Source organism: Oncorhynchus keta, chromosome 23, assembly GCF_023373465.1.
Source record: "Oncorhynchus keta strain PuntledgeMale-10-30-2019 chromosome 23, Oket_V2, whole genome shotgun sequence".
NCBI classification, from domain to species: domain Eukaryota; kingdom Metazoa; phylum Chordata; class Actinopteri; order Salmoniformes; family Salmonidae; genus Oncorhynchus; species Oncorhynchus keta.
Genome location: NC_068443.1, coordinates 34,674,357 through 34,694,629, shown reverse-complemented (window position 1 = coordinate 34,694,629; position 20,273 = coordinate 34,674,357). Strand labels below are relative to the sequence as shown.

At 42.3% G+C, this 20,273-nt stretch overlaps 1 protein-coding gene across 1 annotated transcript; it reads right to left on the bottom strand.

Moving 5' to 3' along the window:
- Positions 1-695: 695 nt before the first annotated feature.
- bpnt2 (3'(2'), 5'-bisphosphate nucleotidase 2) lies at positions 696-11,475 on the bottom strand. Its single transcript, XM_035800234.2, has 5 exons — positions 10,712-11,475; positions 8,287-8,446; positions 5,695-5,790; positions 4,934-5,095; positions 696-2,280 (listed from the first exon to the last, which is right to left on the bottom strand). The coding sequence occupies exons 1-5, from the start codon at positions 11,048-11,050 to the stop codon at positions 2,009-2,011; spliced, it is 1,029 nt and encodes a 342-aa protein (XP_035656127.1). The 5' UTR covers positions 11,051-11,475; the 3' UTR covers positions 696-2,008.
- Positions 11,476-20,273: the final 8,798 nt, after the last annotated feature.

Sequence of the window (20,273 nt, the reverse complement as noted above, 5' to 3'; positions counted from 1 at the left end):
AAACCTAGATAACCAGGTGAGGGGAGTTCCTTACTAATTAGTGACCTTCATTCATCAATCAGGTACCAGGGTGGAGCTAAAACCCACAGACACTCGGGCCCTCTGTGGAATGAGTTTGACACGTGCTGTAGATAGATTAATTCTCCACAGGTAGGTGTTGCCCAGCCTATAGGTTTTTTTTTGTGATAGTGGATATGTTGAAGATCTGACGCTGTTTCAAACGTACAAATTCAACATATTTTATAAAAGGTTTGTCTATGTTGAAAACTGGTAACCACATTATCCTGTGGTTGACATTTCATCCGCAAAACAACACGGAAACATTGATTCAACCAGTTTGTGCCCAGTGGGTAGTCTGCGCCTCATAAGTCAAGGGTGCTGGAAGGTTGGACTCTGCTGGTAGATAACGGTTTGGGCCACTCAGGATTTTAGTTGTACCGTGGTACGTCGTGCCATTGTGTGCCTATAGTGGCCTGTTACTTGAATGCAGAGTTCAATCTCCGACAACAAATCGGTTCAAACAATAGATGGACTCCAGTACACTCAAAGAGAACTCCGCTAAACCAATTTCGTCCCGACGAACAGAATGGCCATGCAAACGTCTCCCTCTTCTGGTAAAACAATACATGTTGTACTGTAGTTTGGACTTTTTGAATCTACCTTCATGTGTTATGTACAGTGAACAGACTTGATCGTTTAGGATTCCATCATTCTGCTTCTTTATTTTTGCTGTAATCTCTTCAAAGATACACTATCTTTTGAAAACATGACAAGTGCTGATAGAAACGGGTTCAATTAATGGACAGGGACAGCTTTGAACCTGTAATTCTCAACAGTGCAACATACGTCAAACAGAAATGATCTCGATCACGTATATGAAGCAGTCATATCCCCGTCACTGATGTCATGCACACCGCCATTTCATTTGAAACACAAGAGGGGAGTTTGAGAGACACAGCTACATGACGGCTATATGCACAGGCTTTTAGCAATCACATCCAGTTCAGACACAAAACATCTGCACACACACGGCACAAAAATAGTCCTTTTGAAAAAGCGCAGTTGGACAATACAGTTAGTATTCACAGTGTTAGTGATATCCATGTATGGATGGTCTACTCCAAATGTCAACAGAACACCCCTACTGTATATTGACAATCTAAAGCATTACCAAAGATCTCCAATATATTGTTGCTAAATTAGCATGTTTAGCTAATAAGTATTTCCACTTAACATACGTACAAAAGCATGGTTTCTAGTAGAGTAGACTTACAAATGCATTGACTAAATAAGCCACATATGGATTTAACACACTGTATAGCCTTTTTCCCCAAAAGGTGGAGGCGAAGGAGGCTGCGATACAAACTGAACTCTGATGATATTCATGAGAAAATAAGGAAACTGTACCTTCACATGCATACAGAACAATCAAATTAATGTGAATCTGAAGGAAGTACCATGCATTAAAGGACAAATCCACTCAAACAATCTTTTGGTATTTTTTTCCATTAGTCCACTGTACAATCCCAAAATATCTTGCATGTCAGCAGTTAAGACTTCCCAGGATGTAGGATTTTCACGTTGGGACTGTGTCAAAAGCAAAGATCTACTCAAACTACCATTCCAATATTCAAACTCGATTCGCATTGCAGCAGCCAAAATCCCACCCCTATCATGTAAGGTGTTAAGCGAGAGTTAAACAATTTATCTCCTCAAACGGTTAACCTATCTAGCTTAACAAACATTAACAAATGGAGAAAGGAGTTTGAAGGAGACTGGCGGGCTTTGTAATATATTGCATTATTGTCTTGTCCTCATCTGTGCTTGTTAGGTCTTCAAGGCGTATGGTCATCTTGTCCATTTGTCTCTGATCATCTGTGTGTGTGTGTGTGTGTGTGTGTGTGTGTGTGTGTGTGTGTGTGTGTGTGTGTGTGTGTGTGTGTGTGTGTGTGTGTGTGTGTGTGTGTGTGTGTAAATATCTGTGTCTGTGAATATGTGTGTGTGTTCCTCAGTGTTTGTCAGAGGAGTCCCATGCCGGCAGTTTGGCCACCAGGTCCTGGTGGTCCACCTTGACGCTGGCCAGCAGACCCTCCCTGTTGCCCGCGGCCCCCGAGTAGTCTATCTCCTCGCCCTTCAGCGTAGTCATGTGACCTCCCAGGGCCGCGAGCAGGGCATTGCCGGCGCAGATGTCCCACTTCTTGATGAAGGTGACGTGGATGTACACGTCAGCCTTCTCAATGTCCTCATCAAGGGGGTCCAGCAGAGCCAACACCTTATAGCCTGGGATCAATGGAAAATACAACAGCAATAATTGCAAACCATAGTAATAATGAGCTATATAAACTTAGCAAAAAAAAGAAACAGACCTTTTTTCAGGACCCTGTCTTTCAAAGATAATTCGTAAAAATCCAAATAACTTCACAGATCTTCATCATAAAGGGTTTAAACACTGCTTCCCATGCTTGTTCAATGGACCATAAACAATTCATGAACATGCAACTGTGGAATGGTTGTTAAGACACTAACAGCTTACAGTGACGGTGGGAAAACTTAGGACACTAAGGAGGCTTTTCTACTGACTCTGGAAAAACACCAAAAGATGCCCAGGGTCCCGGCTCATCTGCGTGAACGTGTCTTAGGAATGCTGCAAGGAGGCATGAGGACTGCAGATGTGGCCAGGGCAATAAATTGCAATGTCCGTACTGTGGGACGACTAAGACAGCGCTACGGGGAAACAGGACAGACAGCTGATCGTCCTCGCAGTGGCAGACCACGTGTAACAACACCTGCACAGGATTAGTATATGTGAACAGCACACCTGCGGGACAGGTACAGGATGGTAACAACTGAGCGAGTTACACAAGGAACGCACAATCCCTCCATCAGTACTCAGACTGTCCGCAATAGGCTGAGAGAGGCTGTACCGAGGGCTTGTAGGCCCGTTGTAAGGCAGGTCCTCACCAGACATCACCGGCAACAACGTCGCCTACGGGTATAAATCCTCCGTCGCAGGACGGGCAAAAAGTGCTCTTCACTGACGAGTCGCTGTTTTGTCTTTCATGGGGTGATGGTCGGATTTGCGTTTATCGTCGAAGGAATGAGCGTTACACCGAGGCCTGTACTCTGGAGTGGGATCGATGTGGAGGGTCCGTCGTGGTCTGGGTCGGTGTGTCACAGCATTATCGGACTGAGGTTGTTGTCATTGCAGGCAATCTCAACACTGTGCGTTACAGGGAAGACATCCTCTTCCCTCATGTGGTACCCTTTCTGCAGGCTCATCCTGACATGACCCTCCAGCCATACTGCTCGTTCTGTGTATATGATTTCCTGCAAGACAGGAATGTCAGTGTTCTGCCATGGCCAGTGAAGAGCCAAGATCTCAATCCCATTGAGCACATCTGGGACCTGTTGGATCGGAAGGGTGAGGGCTAGGGCCATTCCCCCCAGAAATGTCAGGGAACTTGCAGGTGCCTTGGTGGAAGAGTGGGGTAACATCTCACAGCAAGATGTTAAGTACTGCACTGCAGTACTTAATGCAGCTGGTGGCCACACCAAATACTGACCGTTACTTTTGATTTTGACCCCCCCTTTGTTCAGGGACACATTATTCAATTTTTGTTAGTCACATGTCTGTGGAACTTGTTCAGTTTATGTCTCAGTTGTTGAATCTTATGTTCATACAAATATTTACACATGTTAAGTTTGCTGAAAATAAACAGTTGACAGTGACAGGACATTTCTTTTTTTGCTGAGTTTAAATACCTGAAGTAATTTGATTCCAAAATTACATAACACTTGAAACCAATGTTCCCTCAAACCTTTTGCGAGTAAGTAGCAAATTCTTGGTCTTGTGAGTGTAATTTTTTGCAACTTCCGGCACGCGTTTACAGTGAACACTAAGGCTGTACCCTTACAGTGTAGACAGTAGCCAATAGGCTATTGCGGCTATCTGAGCATAATGTAGGCCAACCAACAAAACCAATTGAGAAAATCACATAACATTTTTGAATGGAAATACATTTGAAATGTACATGATATAGCCTACAGTAGCCTATATGTGGTGTTCAATGCAGGCCTACATTGCATGAGACTTTTAAATCCAATTTTACATTAATTCATGTTTTCTTTTACTTGGTCTAATACCATGGGCCAAATAGATGACCAAATTGCATAGTACTGTGTTGCATGTTGCAAGAAACCCCTTTACAAAATACAATTATTATTACCATATAGAGAATTAGACAATGTAGACTACCCCTCCGCCTATTGGCTTATTTGCATATTTAAGCCGGTCTCAAAATACAACACCGCCCCTTTAATTAAGCTTGACTGGCTTTTCAAAAAGACAGCTTGAAATGTAGCCTAGACGTTTTGTGCTCTTGCAGGAAGCAGTAACTCCCCATTGCTGACCTATAATGATCTGTAACGGGGCTAATAACTCACTAACTAGCAAAGAATATCAACAAATGTGCACACGCAGCTCTGCGCTCTGATATGAAGTGATCTGAAAAGCGCATTCACTCACGGGTGATTGAAAGACCGCTCGTGGGCTACTCCCCCGCCAAGAGAATTCTAATCCGTTGCACTCTGGATCTGCCTATAACAAAATCACAGACTCAATCTTGCAAAGTAAGATTTGTTTTGGTTTGTTGCATCGAAAAAGGGGCTGATATAATGCCGATATGATCACAGAAAAAACGTTGATCCGTATAGTGCAAATTAAAATGGGGCGAAGTGAAGTTTAATGTCTTTCGTCTGCGCGGCAGTCCTGGAGGTGTGCTGCCGCGCAGAACATTGCATGAAACTAACATCCGCAGAAATACGTATGCCTCTCAAAATGTTACGTAATGACTAATCATAGGTTGCATTCAATCATAGGCGATAGACTACTACCATAACAAATGTGGGTGAAAGCTTAAGCACAGCGCCGTACCTGCGCCCCCTGCTGGGAGAATAACTGTAGTGTTGCCGAAGGCCTCCTCGATGAAACCCTTCACCTTCCCGGCATGTGACCGGGACACGATGACCTTGGGGGGGTTCATGTTGTAGGTGGTGCGAGGCTTCATGTTAGACCCATGACCAACCAAGGCCCAAGCTGTGGACAGGAACATATGCTTTAAATAGCTGGAGATGGATTTTTAGTTCCACACCAACAGGACTGGTTACAGTTATGTAATATAGAATGCAAGAAACAGATATAACTGTCAGGAAAGAAACGCCTGTGGGTAGAGGCTTGGCCATGACTTATTTTGGCTGTAACAATACAGATGAATTGAAATCATTTTCTTTGGGCATGGACGGGACACTGCAAGTCAACACACATCTGACGCACATCCCTCGTCTCGCCATTCAATGGACACAATGCAGCCGTTCACAATCACCAATGAAGCCACTTTATAGTGAGCTCCCCTCCCGGGAGAATTCTCAAAGGAGTGACTTAGCCCCTGTTGTCACCACTGACTGGTATATCTTACAGTAGAACAGTGTTGCTCTGTCCTGAACCCAAATTATGTCTCTCCCCCTTCTCTCCAAAGCTTGCACTCGTTCACTCCCCTAACAGATTTAAAAGCATTAGATTGGTGTAGGAAATATGGTGAGCATTTTGTCTACTCAAAAAAATCCCATTCTTTAAACCATTGAGGGAGTGTGACACGTACACACCTTGTATACAACCGTTGACAATGAAAAACCCACCTGTGTATCCTGTGAAAGGTTTGTGGATCACGCCTATGACAGGTTTCCCATCCACGGCCACACACACCATGGTCGTGACATACTTGAGCAGGTTCTCTGTCAATAGGAGAAAGAAAACAATGGGCTCATTGAAACAGATTACAGCTTAGGAAATAGGACACTGCTAAGACAACTACTCTGTAGCTGAGTATAGGTAGCCCCCACAGTCTCATTTCAATCACCCACACAAAGAGTAGAGATCAAACTTAAGCTGTGTCTAAATAGTACATATATATATATTTTTTTTAAATATTTTTTATTCTCCATCTTGTCCTATAGTACAGATCTGTCCTAAACTACAGTGCCTTCAGAAAGTATTCACACCCCTATAATTTTTTTAACAGAGTGGGATTAAAATAGATTTGTAATTTTCTGTCAACAATCTACACAAACACGAATATATCCCGTGTGGCTCAGTTGGTAGAGCATGGCTCCTGCAACTCCAGGGTTGTGGGTTCAATTCCCACGGGGGACCAGTATGGAAAGAAAGTATGAAGATGTATGCACTCTACTGTAAGTAGCGCTGGATAAGAGCGTCTGCTACGTGACTAAAATGTTAAATGCATCTTGATTAGATAAGTATTCAACCCTCTGAGACCATACATGTTGCGATTGCAGCTGTGTTTCTAAGAGCATTGCACACCTGGATTGTACAATATCTGCTGATTATTCTTTACATTTGTCAAGCTCTGACAAATTGGTAGTTGATCATTGCTAGACAGCCATTTTCATTGTCAAGTCTTGCCATAGATTTTCACGACAATTTAAGTCTAAACATTAACTAGGCCACTCTGGAACATTCCATGCTGTGTTGGTAAGTAACTCGAGTGTATATTTGGCCTTATGTTTTAGGTTATTGTACTGCTGAAAGGTGAATTTGTCTTCCAGTGTCTGTTGGAATGCAGATAACAGGTTTTCTAGGATTTTGCCTGTGCTTAACTCTATTCCATTTATTTTTTATCCCAAAAACGCCATAGTCCTTGCCAATAACAAGCATAACATGATGCAGCCACCACCATACTTGAAAATATGAAAAGTGGTACTCCGTGATGTGTTGGACTTGCGCCAAACATAACATTTGTATTAAGGAAACCTTTTTTTTTTTACAGTATTACTTTAGTGCCTTATTTCAAACAGGATGCATGTTTTTGAATAGTTTAATTCTGTACAGACTTCCTTCTTTTCACTGTCAATTAGGTTAGTATTTTGGATCTATGTTAATGTTGTTGATCCATCCTCGGTTCTTCTATCACAGCCATTAAACTCTAACGGTTTTAAAGTCACTATTGGCCGCATGGTGAAATTCATGAGCGGTTTCCTTACTCTCCGGCAACTGAGTTAGGAAGGACACCTGTATCTTTGTAGTGACTGGGTGTATTGATACACCACCCAAAGTGTAATGAATAACTTCACCATGCTCAAAGGCATATTCAATGTCCACTTCTGTTTTTAAACTATCTACCAATAGGTGCCCTTTACGAACCATCGGAAAACCTCCCTGGACTTTGTGTTTGACTCAGCTTGAGATTCACTGCTCGACTGAGGGACCTTACAGATAATTGTATGTGGGTTACAGGGGAATAAATGGCATATATATATATATATATAGGGGAGGGGTAGTCATTTAAAAATCATGGTAAACACTATTATACAGAGTAGGTCTATGCAACTTGTGAAGCACATTTTTACTCCTGAACTTATTTAGCCTTGCCATAAAAAGGGGTTGAATACTTATTGACTCAAGACATTTAAATTGTTCATGTTTTATTCATTTGTTAACACTTCTAAAAACAAAATTACACTTTGACATTATGGGGTGTCAAAGTGTAGATCAGTAACACAGAATCTCAATTTAATCCATTTTAAATTCAGGCTGTAACAATAAAATGTGGAAAAAGTCAAGGGGAGTGAATACATTCTGAAGGCACTGTATTTCTTATCTTGACAATGGCTAACATTGACATGGTATAACAGGACTGGTAAAAGTAAACCCATCTGTTGCCCTCCTATTGCTTTAGCACATCTACAGTAGGGCTCCATTTTGACATGGCATCTAGCGGGAAAGCTTAGTATAAGTCTGAACATTAATATAGATAATCAAATCATTGAGAAGGTTCGGCATTAGGCAAACCAGTGTACACATGTGGTTTCGACGCAGGTTTATGGGTTTGGCAGACGAAATAAAAGGACTAGGGTGGACCATCTTAGGGTAGGTTTCAAGCTCTGGTTAGGATGAAGATTTGATGGCTTGTAAATGCCAGTAGGTACATTTGAGATACAAGTTGTGATAAGAGGTTGTTCTAGGATGTTGTGGTTTTTAGTCAGGTCACGTACAACAAAGGAAAAGGAATAAGGACTTGGGCCACCCCATGCCACCAAACAATAAGGTAAAACAAGCTACTGAGGAAGGGAGTGGAATGGTGATTATCAGAGCGAGTCCAGTTAAGGTGAGTTGGCAAGAGTTGGGCGTGTCCAGAGGGTAAATAGGGAATTGGTGAGGTGGCATGATCCTTCAGAACACCGACCATAGTGGGTTGCTACATGACACCATACCTGTATACTCCTGAGTGGCGTCCAGTGGGTCTATCCAGATGGTGATACTGTCAGCAGGCACATCCCTGCCCACCTCCACGCTTTTTAAGATGTCAGCAGGGATGTCTCTGTTCCACACCCCCAGCTCATTGTTGGCCTCATCATGCTCTTCAGAGTTCACCTACAAAAGGGACAGAACACACGTAAACATCACATCAGCGTGTAAAAATCATTATCAATACTATGAAGACTAAGGCTGTTCTGTTGAACACGTTGTTATGTTAGAAGTAATGTCGACATGAAGAGACCAATGCCTCTTATGGTGATTGACACTGAACAATACAGGGACAAATAAGGGTGTGCTTTCCATTGCAAACACAATGGAACTACAATAAGTCATGGTATGTGTCAGTAATACACCTTTCAAACCAATATGTTTTCCCACCAACTTAAAAACAAAACAAAAAAAGTTAAACTTTAACTTATTTACAATGACGGCCTACCGGGGAACAGTGGTTTAACTGCCTTGTTCAGGGGCAGAAGGACAGATTTTTAACCTTGGCAGCTCTGGGATTCGATCCATCAACCTTTCAGTTACTGGCCCAACGCTCTAGGCTACCTGCAGCCCAAAGGATCCTACCAACTCTTTGCCGACTTTTCTTTATACATGAAAGGTATTGTCGGCGACAAAGCCTCTAATTATATTTCCGCTAAACGGCCTAATCATGATTGCAGTGAAGTTCTGCCTACGGCTTAGTATGAAATGTAGCCGTAATGCAATGCATTGGCACATACCACGCTCTTGATGGTTGCTAGGCAGTGCCCGTTACTACTATCCTTCTGCTAGTTCTTAACTTTGCGAAGCATGTCACTTCACCCATCTCTTTGCATAGCCCACCATATGCATTGTTTTTCTTAACCACAACTGGATGGATTTATAAAGAATAACTGTGGGAATAAATATTACTGAATGATACAAATACTGGAATAAAGTAGGCTAATGCCATGGAAGGCATCAAATTGTTGCTTACTGAAACTCCCAGTCATCCAATTGTTATAATACATTTGAAGCAATTGCCTGCCCGCGTGTTCAACTATTACAGCACCGTTTCATGCTGCTTTGAGACAAGTGTGGGGACTCGTTTTGATACGTCAATCAATGTCCGAATGTTTTTTCCCCCCACTGAATCTCCGTTTGTACGTTGGTTCGGCTACAATTAGGCTGTAGAAATGTTAGCTGTTGAAATATTACTTGAAACGTATTACAAAAATCGGATTACTTTTGGAGTATTTAGTGACATATGCAGGCTGCATCACATCCGGCCGTGATTGGGAGTCCCATAGGGAGGCGCACAATTGGCCCAGTGTCGTCTGGGTTTGGCCGGGGTAGGCTGTCATTATAAATAAGAATTTGTTCTTAACTGACTTGCCTAGCTAAATGAAAAACTGCTTCTACCTCAAGGTCATCAGACTGAGCCAGGCTCCACCCAGTACCCTACCCTGAACTTAGTCACAGTGACTAGCCGGCTACCACCCGGTTACTCAACCCTGCACCTTAGAGGCTGCTGCCCTATAGGCATGGAACAATGGTCACTTTCATAATGGAACATTAGTAACTTATGTACATACGGTTTTACCCGTTTCATATGTATAAACTATTCTAGTCAAGGCCTATCCTATTCAACTATTGCTGTACATATACTATTCTATGTATTCTTCAGACATGAACAGTATGTGGATAGAACATACACACATATTCCAGACTCAAACATTGCTCATCTTAATACTTCTATATTTCTTAATTCCATTCTTTTACTTTTAGATGTGTGTATATTGCGAGATATTACTGCACTGTTGGAGCTTGGAACAAAATCATTTCACTACACCCGCAATAACTGCTACACTTGTGTATGGAGCAATACAATTTGATTTAGCATACAGGCTGCAAGACCAGTAACACTATTCTACTCACAATATGACACTATTATTTAGAAAATAAATTGTATTATTCTTACGTTTCTTAGGGCCCGTCTAAAAATAATTAAGAATGGACTTCTTTGTGATAGTGTATATTCAATGGATCTATTCAAATAGATGCCCAGCCAAATCGGCCCACTTCTACTCCAGCTCCTAAACATGCACGGGAGATATAAAAGGCTTATCCCGGGAAGAATGTGGTAAAAATTGGTCTGTGTGAATCGGGCACTAAAAAACATTGACAGATATTTTTTTTTACAGGCAACATACCAGTAAGTCTATCTGTAAAGGGTATAAATAAACAATGTGGTACACAGTGTGAGCCTGATGACGTGGATGTCGATTAAGGCAGCCCCTTGAATCAGAGGGCTTGGGTTAAATGGAAGACACATTTCAGTTGAACAACTGACTAGGTACCCCCCTTTTCCAACTCCTCATGCACTGATACACATAAATATAATTTCTTTACCTGTACATATGGATAAGTGTTCTTGATAAGATAATACATCTTTCTGTGAGAGTTTAAGTCCCCCTGAGTGAGCTTTTCACTCGCCCCTTCCTTCGTTTTCCCCTTGGTCTTCTCTTCTAACTTGTCCTCTTCTCTGACCCTCTTCACCTCCCGACCGCCCTGGACTGCAGCCTCCACTGACAGTGCGAGCAGGTCGCGGAGATTCACTGTTCTCTTCGACGTGAAAGCAGCTATGCGGCTGGATATAACTCCGGCATACAGGTGGTAGATCACGCCGAGTCCCAATAAGCAAAACACGGCCACTCCAAGTGGCGAAAGACGGATTCCCATAGGAGCCATCGGTTTAGTTAATAAGCTAGCTAGCTAAATGTCACACACAACCACTGCCGGGGTTCGTAAATGCAAGACAATGATAATGATTGCTAGCTAGTTTTCATTTCAAAAGTTATTTACATTCCTAGCTTACGCAGTTGAACAATTTACCTGTGTTGTTTTATGGGTTACCTAGCTAGCTTGCTAGCGACATTAGTTAGCTAGCTAACGTTACCTGGAGTGCTATCATTGGCTGTCAAGCAAACGTAGAAAACATGACTTCTAAAGATAACATCAGCTTCCTCATATAGTTTGTTAAATAATATACCACCGGTCAGTACCTATTTCTCAAAAATTCTTGCACGACTAAGGTCAGAAGAGAAAACGAGCAGCATATGAGTAATTGTTTTTGCTCCACGTACACGGTGGGCGGGGTCAGAGTTCAAAGTATCTGATTGTTTCTTTTCCGGGTCACGAATATCTTATGGCCTGTTCAATATAGGTTCACATAAAATGTTTGCGAGTATTTTACATTTTGGCCATTTAGCAGACGCTTTTATCCAGAGCGACTTTACAGTCGTTGCATTTAACTAAGGTAGGTAAGACAACCACATATCACAGTCATTGCAAGTAAGTAACGTTACTTCCCTCCCCCCAAAAATAGTAGTTTCAGCAAAATTAGTGCTATTAAAAGACAAGTGCGAGTGCAATAAATACTTATTTTTACGAAATGATTCCGTACTTCATATATGTTGTTAATTCCGAATGATCATATACATTGTTGCATTTTATTTAACTGCGTTTATCAACCACTAGATGTAAGCAAATACTAACAGCTCTGGTCTAGGTTGAAAAAGTTTGGCATGGGCCCTCAAATCCTGAAAAGGTTCTACAGCTGTACCATTGAAAGCATATTGACTGGCTGCACCACTAATTGGTATGGCAATAGCACTGCCCTCTATACTCCTGTAAACTGGTAATCTCTGTATACCCGTCGCAAGACCCACTGGTTGATGCTTATTTATAAAACCCTCTTAGGCCTATCTGAGATATCTACTGCAGCCCTCATCCTCCACCCGTTCTGCCAGTCACATTCTGTTAAAGGTCCCCAAAGCACACACATCCCTGGGTCACTCCTCTTTTCAGTTCGCTGCAGCTAGTGACTGGAACGAGCTGCAACAAACACTCAAACTGGACAGTTTTTCCTCATTCCCTTCATTCAAAGACTCAATCATGACCACTTACTGACAGCTGTGGCTGTTTTGTGTGATGTATTGTTGTCTCTACCTTCTTGCCCTTTGTGCTGTTGTCTGTGCACAATGATGTTTGTACCATGTTTTATGCTGCTATCATGTTGTGATTCTACCATGTTTTTGTCATGTGTTGCTGCCTTGCTATGTTGTCTTAGGTCTCTCTTTATGTAGTGTTGTGTTGTCTCTCTTGTCGTGATGTGTGTTTTGTCCTATATTTATGTTGTATTTATTTTTTATTTTTAATCCCAGGCCCCTGGCTCCGCAGGAGGCCTTTTGCCTTTTGGTAGGCCGTCATTATAAATAAGACTTTGTTCTTATCTGACTTGCCTAGTTAAATAAAGGTTAAATAAATAACATTGTGCGGACAGACCAGTACATTACTGGGGGAGTGAAAAGAAGGCCCGGAAAATCGTTTACCCCAACCACCCAAGCCATAGACTATTTTCTCTGCTGCCACACAGCAAGAGGTAACGGTGCAAGTCTGACACCAACAGGGTCTTGAACAGCTTCTATCCCAAAGCAATACTATATCTTTATTGACCATAATGCTGCTAATAACAAAATAGCTAACAAAATGGCTTCACGGACTGTTATGCACACTCACAGGGCCCTACTGTCTGTTTCATTCCAACACACACACAAGCGCACACACATAAAATAATTTACTCACTCACACATAATATGTACATACATTTAAACTGACTCTACGTACCCGCACACCCAATCATATGCAAGCTGCTGCTACTCTGTTTGTTATATCCTGTATGCAATGCAATTAAAATAATGTGTGCAATGCAATTAAAAGAATAATGACTTACAGTGCATTCTGAAAGAATTCAGACCCCTTGACTTTTTCCACATTTTGTTGCGTTACAGCCTTATTCTAAAATCTACACACAATACCCCATAATGACAAAGCAAAAACAGGCAGCAATTACAGCCTCTAGTCTTATTGGGTACACCTGTATTTAGGGAGTTTCTCCCATTCTTCTCTGCAGATCTGCTCAAGCTCTGTCAGGTTGGATGAGGAGCCTTCGCTCCACAGCTATTTTTAGGTCTCCCTAGAGATGTTTGGTCGGGTTCAAGTCCGGGCTCTGGCTAGGCCAATCAAGGACATTCAGATAATTGTCCCAAAGCAACTCCTGCATTGTCTTGGCTGTGTGCTTAGGGTCGTTGTTCTGTTGGAAGGTGAACTTTTGCCATAGTCTGAGGTCCTGAGCGCTCTGGAGCAGGTTTTCATCAAGGATCTCTCTGTACTTTGCTCCATTCATCTTTCCCTTGATCCTGACTAGTCTCCCAGTCCATGCCACTGAAAAACATTCCCACAGCATGATGCTGCCACCACCATGCTTCACCGCAGGGATGGTGCCAGGTTTCCTCCAGACATAACACTCAGGCTAAAGCGTTCAATCTTGGTTTCATCAGACCATAGAATATTGTCTCTCATGGTCTGAGAGTCCTTTAGGTGCCTTTTGGCAAAGTCCAAGCAGGCTGTCATGTACCTTTTACTGAGGAGTGGCTTCCTACCATAAAGGCCTGTTTGGTGGAGTGCTGCAGAGATGGAGGTCCTTCTGGAAAGTTCTCCCATCTCCACAGAGGAACTCTGGAGCTCTGTCAGAGTGACCATCAGGTTCTTGGTCACTTCCCTGACCAAGGCCCTTCTCCCCTGATTGCTCAGTTTGGCCTGGCGGCCAGCTCTAGGAAGAGTCTTGGTGGTTCTAAACTTCTTCCATTTAAGAATGATGGAGGCCACTGTGTTTTTGGGGACCTTCAATATGCAGACATTTTTGGTACCCTTCTCCAGATCTGTGCCTCGACACAATCCTGTCTCGGAGCTCTACGGACAATTCCTTCGACCGCATGGCTTGGTTTTTGCTCTGACATGTACTGTCAATGGTGGGACCTTACATAGACAGGTGTATGCATTTCCAAATCATGTACAATCAATTGAATTTACCACAGGTAAACTCCAGTGAAGTTGTAGAAACATCTCAAGAATGATCAACGGAAACAGGATGCACCTGAGCTCAATTTTGAGCCTCATAAAGGGTCTGAACACATATGGAAATAAGTTATTTCTGTTTTTTATTTTTATTTGAAGACATTTCTAAAAACATGTTTTCGCTTTGTCATTACGGGGTATTGTGACGATTTAAAAAATGTAATCCATTTTAGAATTAGGCTTTAACATAACAAAATTACAGCAGTCTTTCCACATCCCGCAGGTAAAGAAGCCGGATGTGGAGGTCCTGGTCTGTGGTTGTGAGGCCGGTTGGACGTACTGCCAAATTTTCTAAAACGATGTTGGATGTGGCTTATGATAGAGAAATGAACATTCGGTTCTCTGGCAACAGCTCTGGTGGATAATCCTAAAGTCAACATGCCAATTGCACGCTCCTTCAAAACTTGAGACATCTGTGGCATTATATTGTGTGACAAAACTGCACATTTTAGAGTGGCCTTTTATTGTCCCCAGCACAAGGTGCACCTGTGTCATGATCATGCTGTTTAATCAGCTTCTTGATATCCCACACCTGTCAGGTGGATGGATTTACTTGGCAAAGGAGAAAGGCTCACTAACAGGGACATTAATGCATTTGTGCACAAAATTGTATAGAAATAAGCTTTTCATGTGTATGTAACATTTCTAGGACATGAAACATGGGACCAGCACTTTACATGTTGCTTTTATATTTTTGATCAGTATAGATACAATTAATTTAGAAATTCGTCAAGAATAACACAAAAAAAAATATTTCCATTGTGGTCCGAGTTCGAACATAAACATGTCTCACATTTACAGCTAATCTTCATTCAAAAAATATTATGGTGTACCATGGTCCAAAATAATATTACTATATTTATCTACTACTTACTAGTTTCAATTTTTAATATCACGTGCACAAGTACAGTGAAATGCCTTTTTTGCAAGCTCTAAACATATAAATGCAGTAAATCAATCAGTTCCAGTACCATATTTACAGTGTGCAGTGATACTGGAGTGATTGAGGTAGATATGGTGGTGCATAGGCATCTGGATATATGATAAACACAGTAGCATCAGCGTATTTGATGATTGTATGTGAGTGGGTGAGCGTGTGTGTAGAGTCAGTATAAATGTACTAGTCAATGGTTTTTCAATGGTTTTTCTTTATTTTTACCATTTTCTACATTGTAGAATAATAGTGAAGACATCAAACTATGAAATAACACACATGGAATCATGTAGTTACCAAAAAAATGTTAAACATCTAAATATATTTTATATTTGAGATACTCTTGGCATTCCCTCAATCAGCTTCATGAGGAATGCTTCTCCAACAGTGTTGGAGTTCCCACATATGCTGGGCACTTGTTGGCTGCTTTTCCTTCACTCTGCGGTCCAACTCATCCCAATTGGGTTAAGGTCAGGTGATTGTGGTCATCTGATTTTTACTTATTTATCTAGGCAAGTCAGTTATGAACAAATTCTTATTTACAATGATTGCCTAGGAACAGTGGGTTAACCGCCTTGTTCAGGGGCAGAATGACCTTGTCAGCTCGGGGATTTGATCTAGCAACCTTTCTGTTACTGGCCCAACACTCTAACCACTAGGCTACCTGCTGCCCCCAGCACTCCATCACTCTCCATCACGCTCCTTCTTGGTCAAATAGCCCTTACAAAGCCTGGAGGTGTGTTGGGTCATTGTCCTGTTGAAAAACAAATAATAGTCCCACTAAGCACAAACCAGATGAGATGGCGTATCGCTGCTAAATGCTGTGGTAGCTATGCTGGTTAAGTGTGCCTTGAATTCTAAATAAATCACAGTGTCACTAGCAAAGCACCCCCACACCATCACACTTCCTCCTCCATGCTTCACGGTGGGAACCACACTTGCGGAGATCATCCGTTCACCTACACTGCGTCTCACAAAGAGAGGCAGATGTTCACGAACAGGTCATATAGTCAGGCAGGTACAGTAAGGCAGAATGGTCAGAACCAGGAAAAACTAGGAAACAGAACTTGAGCAACAGGACCTGACAAGACGAACTGACAACAGAAACAGAACACAGGTATAAATACACTGGGGATAATGGGGCAGGTTGGCTACAAACACAAAGACAGGAGAAACAGATCAGGGTGTGACACTGTTAATTGAAATGTATTCCAGGTGACTTGACTACCTCATGAATCTGGTTGAGAGAATGCCAAGAGTGTGCCAAGGGAAAGGGTGGCAACTTTGAAGAATCTCAAATATAAAATATATTTTGATTTGTTTGACACTTTTTTTGGTTACTACATTATTCCATGTGTGTTATTTCATAGTATTGATGCCTTCACTATTATTCTCCAATGTAGAAAATAGTCAAAATAAAGAATTGTGTGAGCAAATTATGAAGTGTGTGAGTGTGCATAAATAAAAAAAACAATGGTCAACTCAGTCCATGTAGCCATTTTGTTAGCTATTTTGTAATTAGCAGTCTTGTTCCCCCCCTGTTTCCTGTAGTCAACGATCAGCTCATTGGGCTCACTGATGTGGAGGGCTAGGTTGTTGTTGATCAGGCCTACCACCATCATGTCGTCAGCAAACTTGATGGCGTTGGAGTCGTGCGTAGCCATGTAGTCGGGGGTGTACAGAGAGTACAGGAGGGGACTAAGCACACACCCCTGTGGGGCCTCTGTGTCCAGGGTCACCGTGGCGGAGGTGATATTACCTACCCTCACCACCTGAGGTCGGCCCGTCAGGAGTTCCAGGGTCCAGTTGCAGAGGGAGGTGTTCAGTCCCAGGGTCCGAAGCTTGGAGGGGACAATGGTGTTGAACGCTGAGCTGTAGTCAATGAACAGCATCCTCACATACGTATTCCTCTTATCTAGATGGGTGAAGGCCGTGTAAAATGCAATTGAGATTGCGTCGTCTATGGATCTGTTGGGGCGGTATGCAAATTGGACTGGGTCTAGCGTTTCTGGGATGATGGAGTTGATGTGTGCCATAACCAGCCTCTCAAAGCACTTCATGATTAGAGATGTGATTGCTACAAGACGGTAGTCATTGTGTCATCAATCCTTTGAGTTCTTGGGAACAGGAAGGATGGTGGTCATCTTAAAACATGTGGGGATTACAGACTGAGACAAGGAGAGATTTAAAATTACAGTGAATGTGCCTACCAGTTGTTCTGCGCATTCTCTCAGAACTCGAATACCGTCTTGGCCTTGCGGGTGTTGAACTGATTAAAGACTTTTACAGACTTTACTGTAGTAGCCATGTCCTCAAAAACACTACAGTGAATACTGTAGTATAATATAGTAATGTCCACAAAACCACTACACTATACTACAGGCATGTCCGCAAAAACACTATGGTAACAGTTCAAATGTAGTCCCGTTCGGGGCTACCCCCCTGAATTCTGTACAATATACTGTACTTCCATGGTTGGTTTCATTGACTCTCCTCTTTAACTGCCCCTAATTAACCCATTTTTAGTTACATCTTCCGAGTCTGTCGGAGAGGTTTAATTGAGCAAAGTGAGGTGTAGAATCACTGATCTACAAATAGTATTCCCTGCCAAATAATAGGTTTTGTGCGATTTAAGATTTACAGAGCTACACCTCCCCTGGCTTAGGCAATCCCCCTGCCAAACACACATGCACAACTAGACATTGATTGGAGACAGCTTGTCAATTACAGAACATTTCATAGGATTTCTTACCTACAGCAACGCTAGTGGATAATGGTGGAAATATCAGTAAAAGCACAGTGCCTCAAAAAGTGCCCCCAAACTTCTGGCTCTATATATAGGTTACTCCATGGGAATGGGGGCATGTGTTTCTGTGGTAAACAGTCAGTTGTCTGTCTCTGCCTCGTCCTGTCCTGCTGTCTGCCGGCCCCATACATGCAGGTAGAGTGCTGTGTTGAGAGGGGATTTGATCTATGTGTGAATGTGTGACAGAGAGAGAGGGGACCAGATGTTTACTGGTATGATCAAGGATCAGTCTTGAGTCATTGAATCAGTGTAGCCATCAGGTCTTCATGGTGATAAAAACGGTTGGTCACTAAATCCGGCGAAAAACTAGAACCATGAAAAAAAACGGCTAGCTGGAGCTCCTCTGAGTGGTGGGCTTCGGAGCCCTCACCCGCTATGTTTTTAATGCTGATTGGTTTTGGTTCATCCCACTATAGTGGTGTCTGCTTAGAACTTGATGTTGAGGCCCATAACTATACCCTTGTCTGTCACTATCACACATATGCAAACACAGCTGTTTCATATGGTGCTTTGATGATAAATGGGAATAAGGTCAAATCATGATGTCCGTGACCTTTAGGTTGTAAAGTCGGCGCTCTAGAAAGATGCCTGAGTTTTCGACTTGGAATTCCGAGTTGGATGACCGCTGAAAACAAGCTCCGACGGGAGCTTCCAAGTTCCCAGTTGTCTTGAATGCGGCAATAGTTCTTCATGTGATTGTGATTATGCCATTTGACGCCCAAAACACTTGAGTTTAGTTAACAGCATGCGAACTGTCCATCAGCACAACACTTTCTTCTTCTTGCGGCGGCATGTAAACACAGGCACTAACGTGAGGTGTCGGGGGCGAAGCCTTGGAATGCGTCCAAGTTCCCTTATTGGTTGGATGAATCAGATTGAGAGGGCTGGCATTTTGTACACATGGTATGATTGTACAAAGGCGGAATGAGGTGAAACATGCACCCCTACACCCATAGAAAAGAGTATAGGTTTTTGGCTTACAATCCTTTCAGGTGATGTAATAGGGCCATATCACCATTGAAATTACTTGACACACAGGCATGGCATTGAAAATAGCTATGCCCACATGACTTACACGTGGGAGAGCTGTAACACTGCAGTCTAATAGCATAAAACACTCGAGGTAGTGCTGTATGAGATGCTCTTCCTGAAAAGCAGGCTCCACTCATTAGTTGACTAATAGACAACATTTTTTGGAGTTGTACGCATCCTTACTGGCCTACCAAGCAAAAAAGCAGTAACTGTGCATTTGGCCAAAAAGTAGTTACATTTTTTTTGTACATCAAATACATGCTTTATCATGTGGATACATATCCCGCCTCCATTGTGTTGTGTTATGGAGAACATTTGGGGTTATGTTTTCAGTAACTGCAAAAAGCTACAGCGAAACCAAGGAAAAAGGCAGTAACTGCCATCACACGTCAGTTACTGCCTTTTACCATGATGTCACTGAGCTTTGTGCTGCAGTGTCTACGGTTGATCTTGGTATTATTTATTGTTCTTTGCTGATACAAGTGTCAAACTATATGACACTGACAGCCGCATACAAATAAAAATATTAACACCAGTTTGTGTTAAGAACAATCGTCATGGAAACATATTCCAGTGGGTGTACCAAGCAAGAAAGGCAGTAACTGCCGTCCAGGGACAAAGGTCATGTCAGAGGTCAGGGTCAATTTAATAAAAAATGACCTCATAGTAAGACATAAAGATAACAATATATATTTTTTCTCAGTTTCACTCTGAGCAGTTATTGCTCTTTTGCTTAGTGGGGCAGACTACAGTAGCTAGATTTCTTTACAACACATTCCATCTATCCATTTAACATAGGAATGGTATGGAACACAAATCCTTAGAGATTCAACTTTTGAACCTGAGACCTTCGATTTCTTAATTGTTTGTGTAGAAATGACTATGGATGGTGTAACACACATTTGGGTGCAACGGGTTCATAAAGTATCAACTGAACACGGGTATTTCCTACCTCCCATGGTTCACATGACCTGCTCACCTGTTGGCAAAATACCCTATAACTAGGACCTTGAGTTTTGCCTGGCCAGTTCATTTGATCAGGCAGAACTCCTGGCTCTACTTATAATATGTCTATTTATATGGAGCCTTGCCAACAGCTAAAACCTGACTGGGTGACTGCGGCCCTAAAGTGATAGTGCAGGGAACCTCATAATGATTAACATTGGGAATAGTAGGCTTATCAAAAAAACAGACCTTTTAGGCCTTTTCCCCCTCCAGTTAAG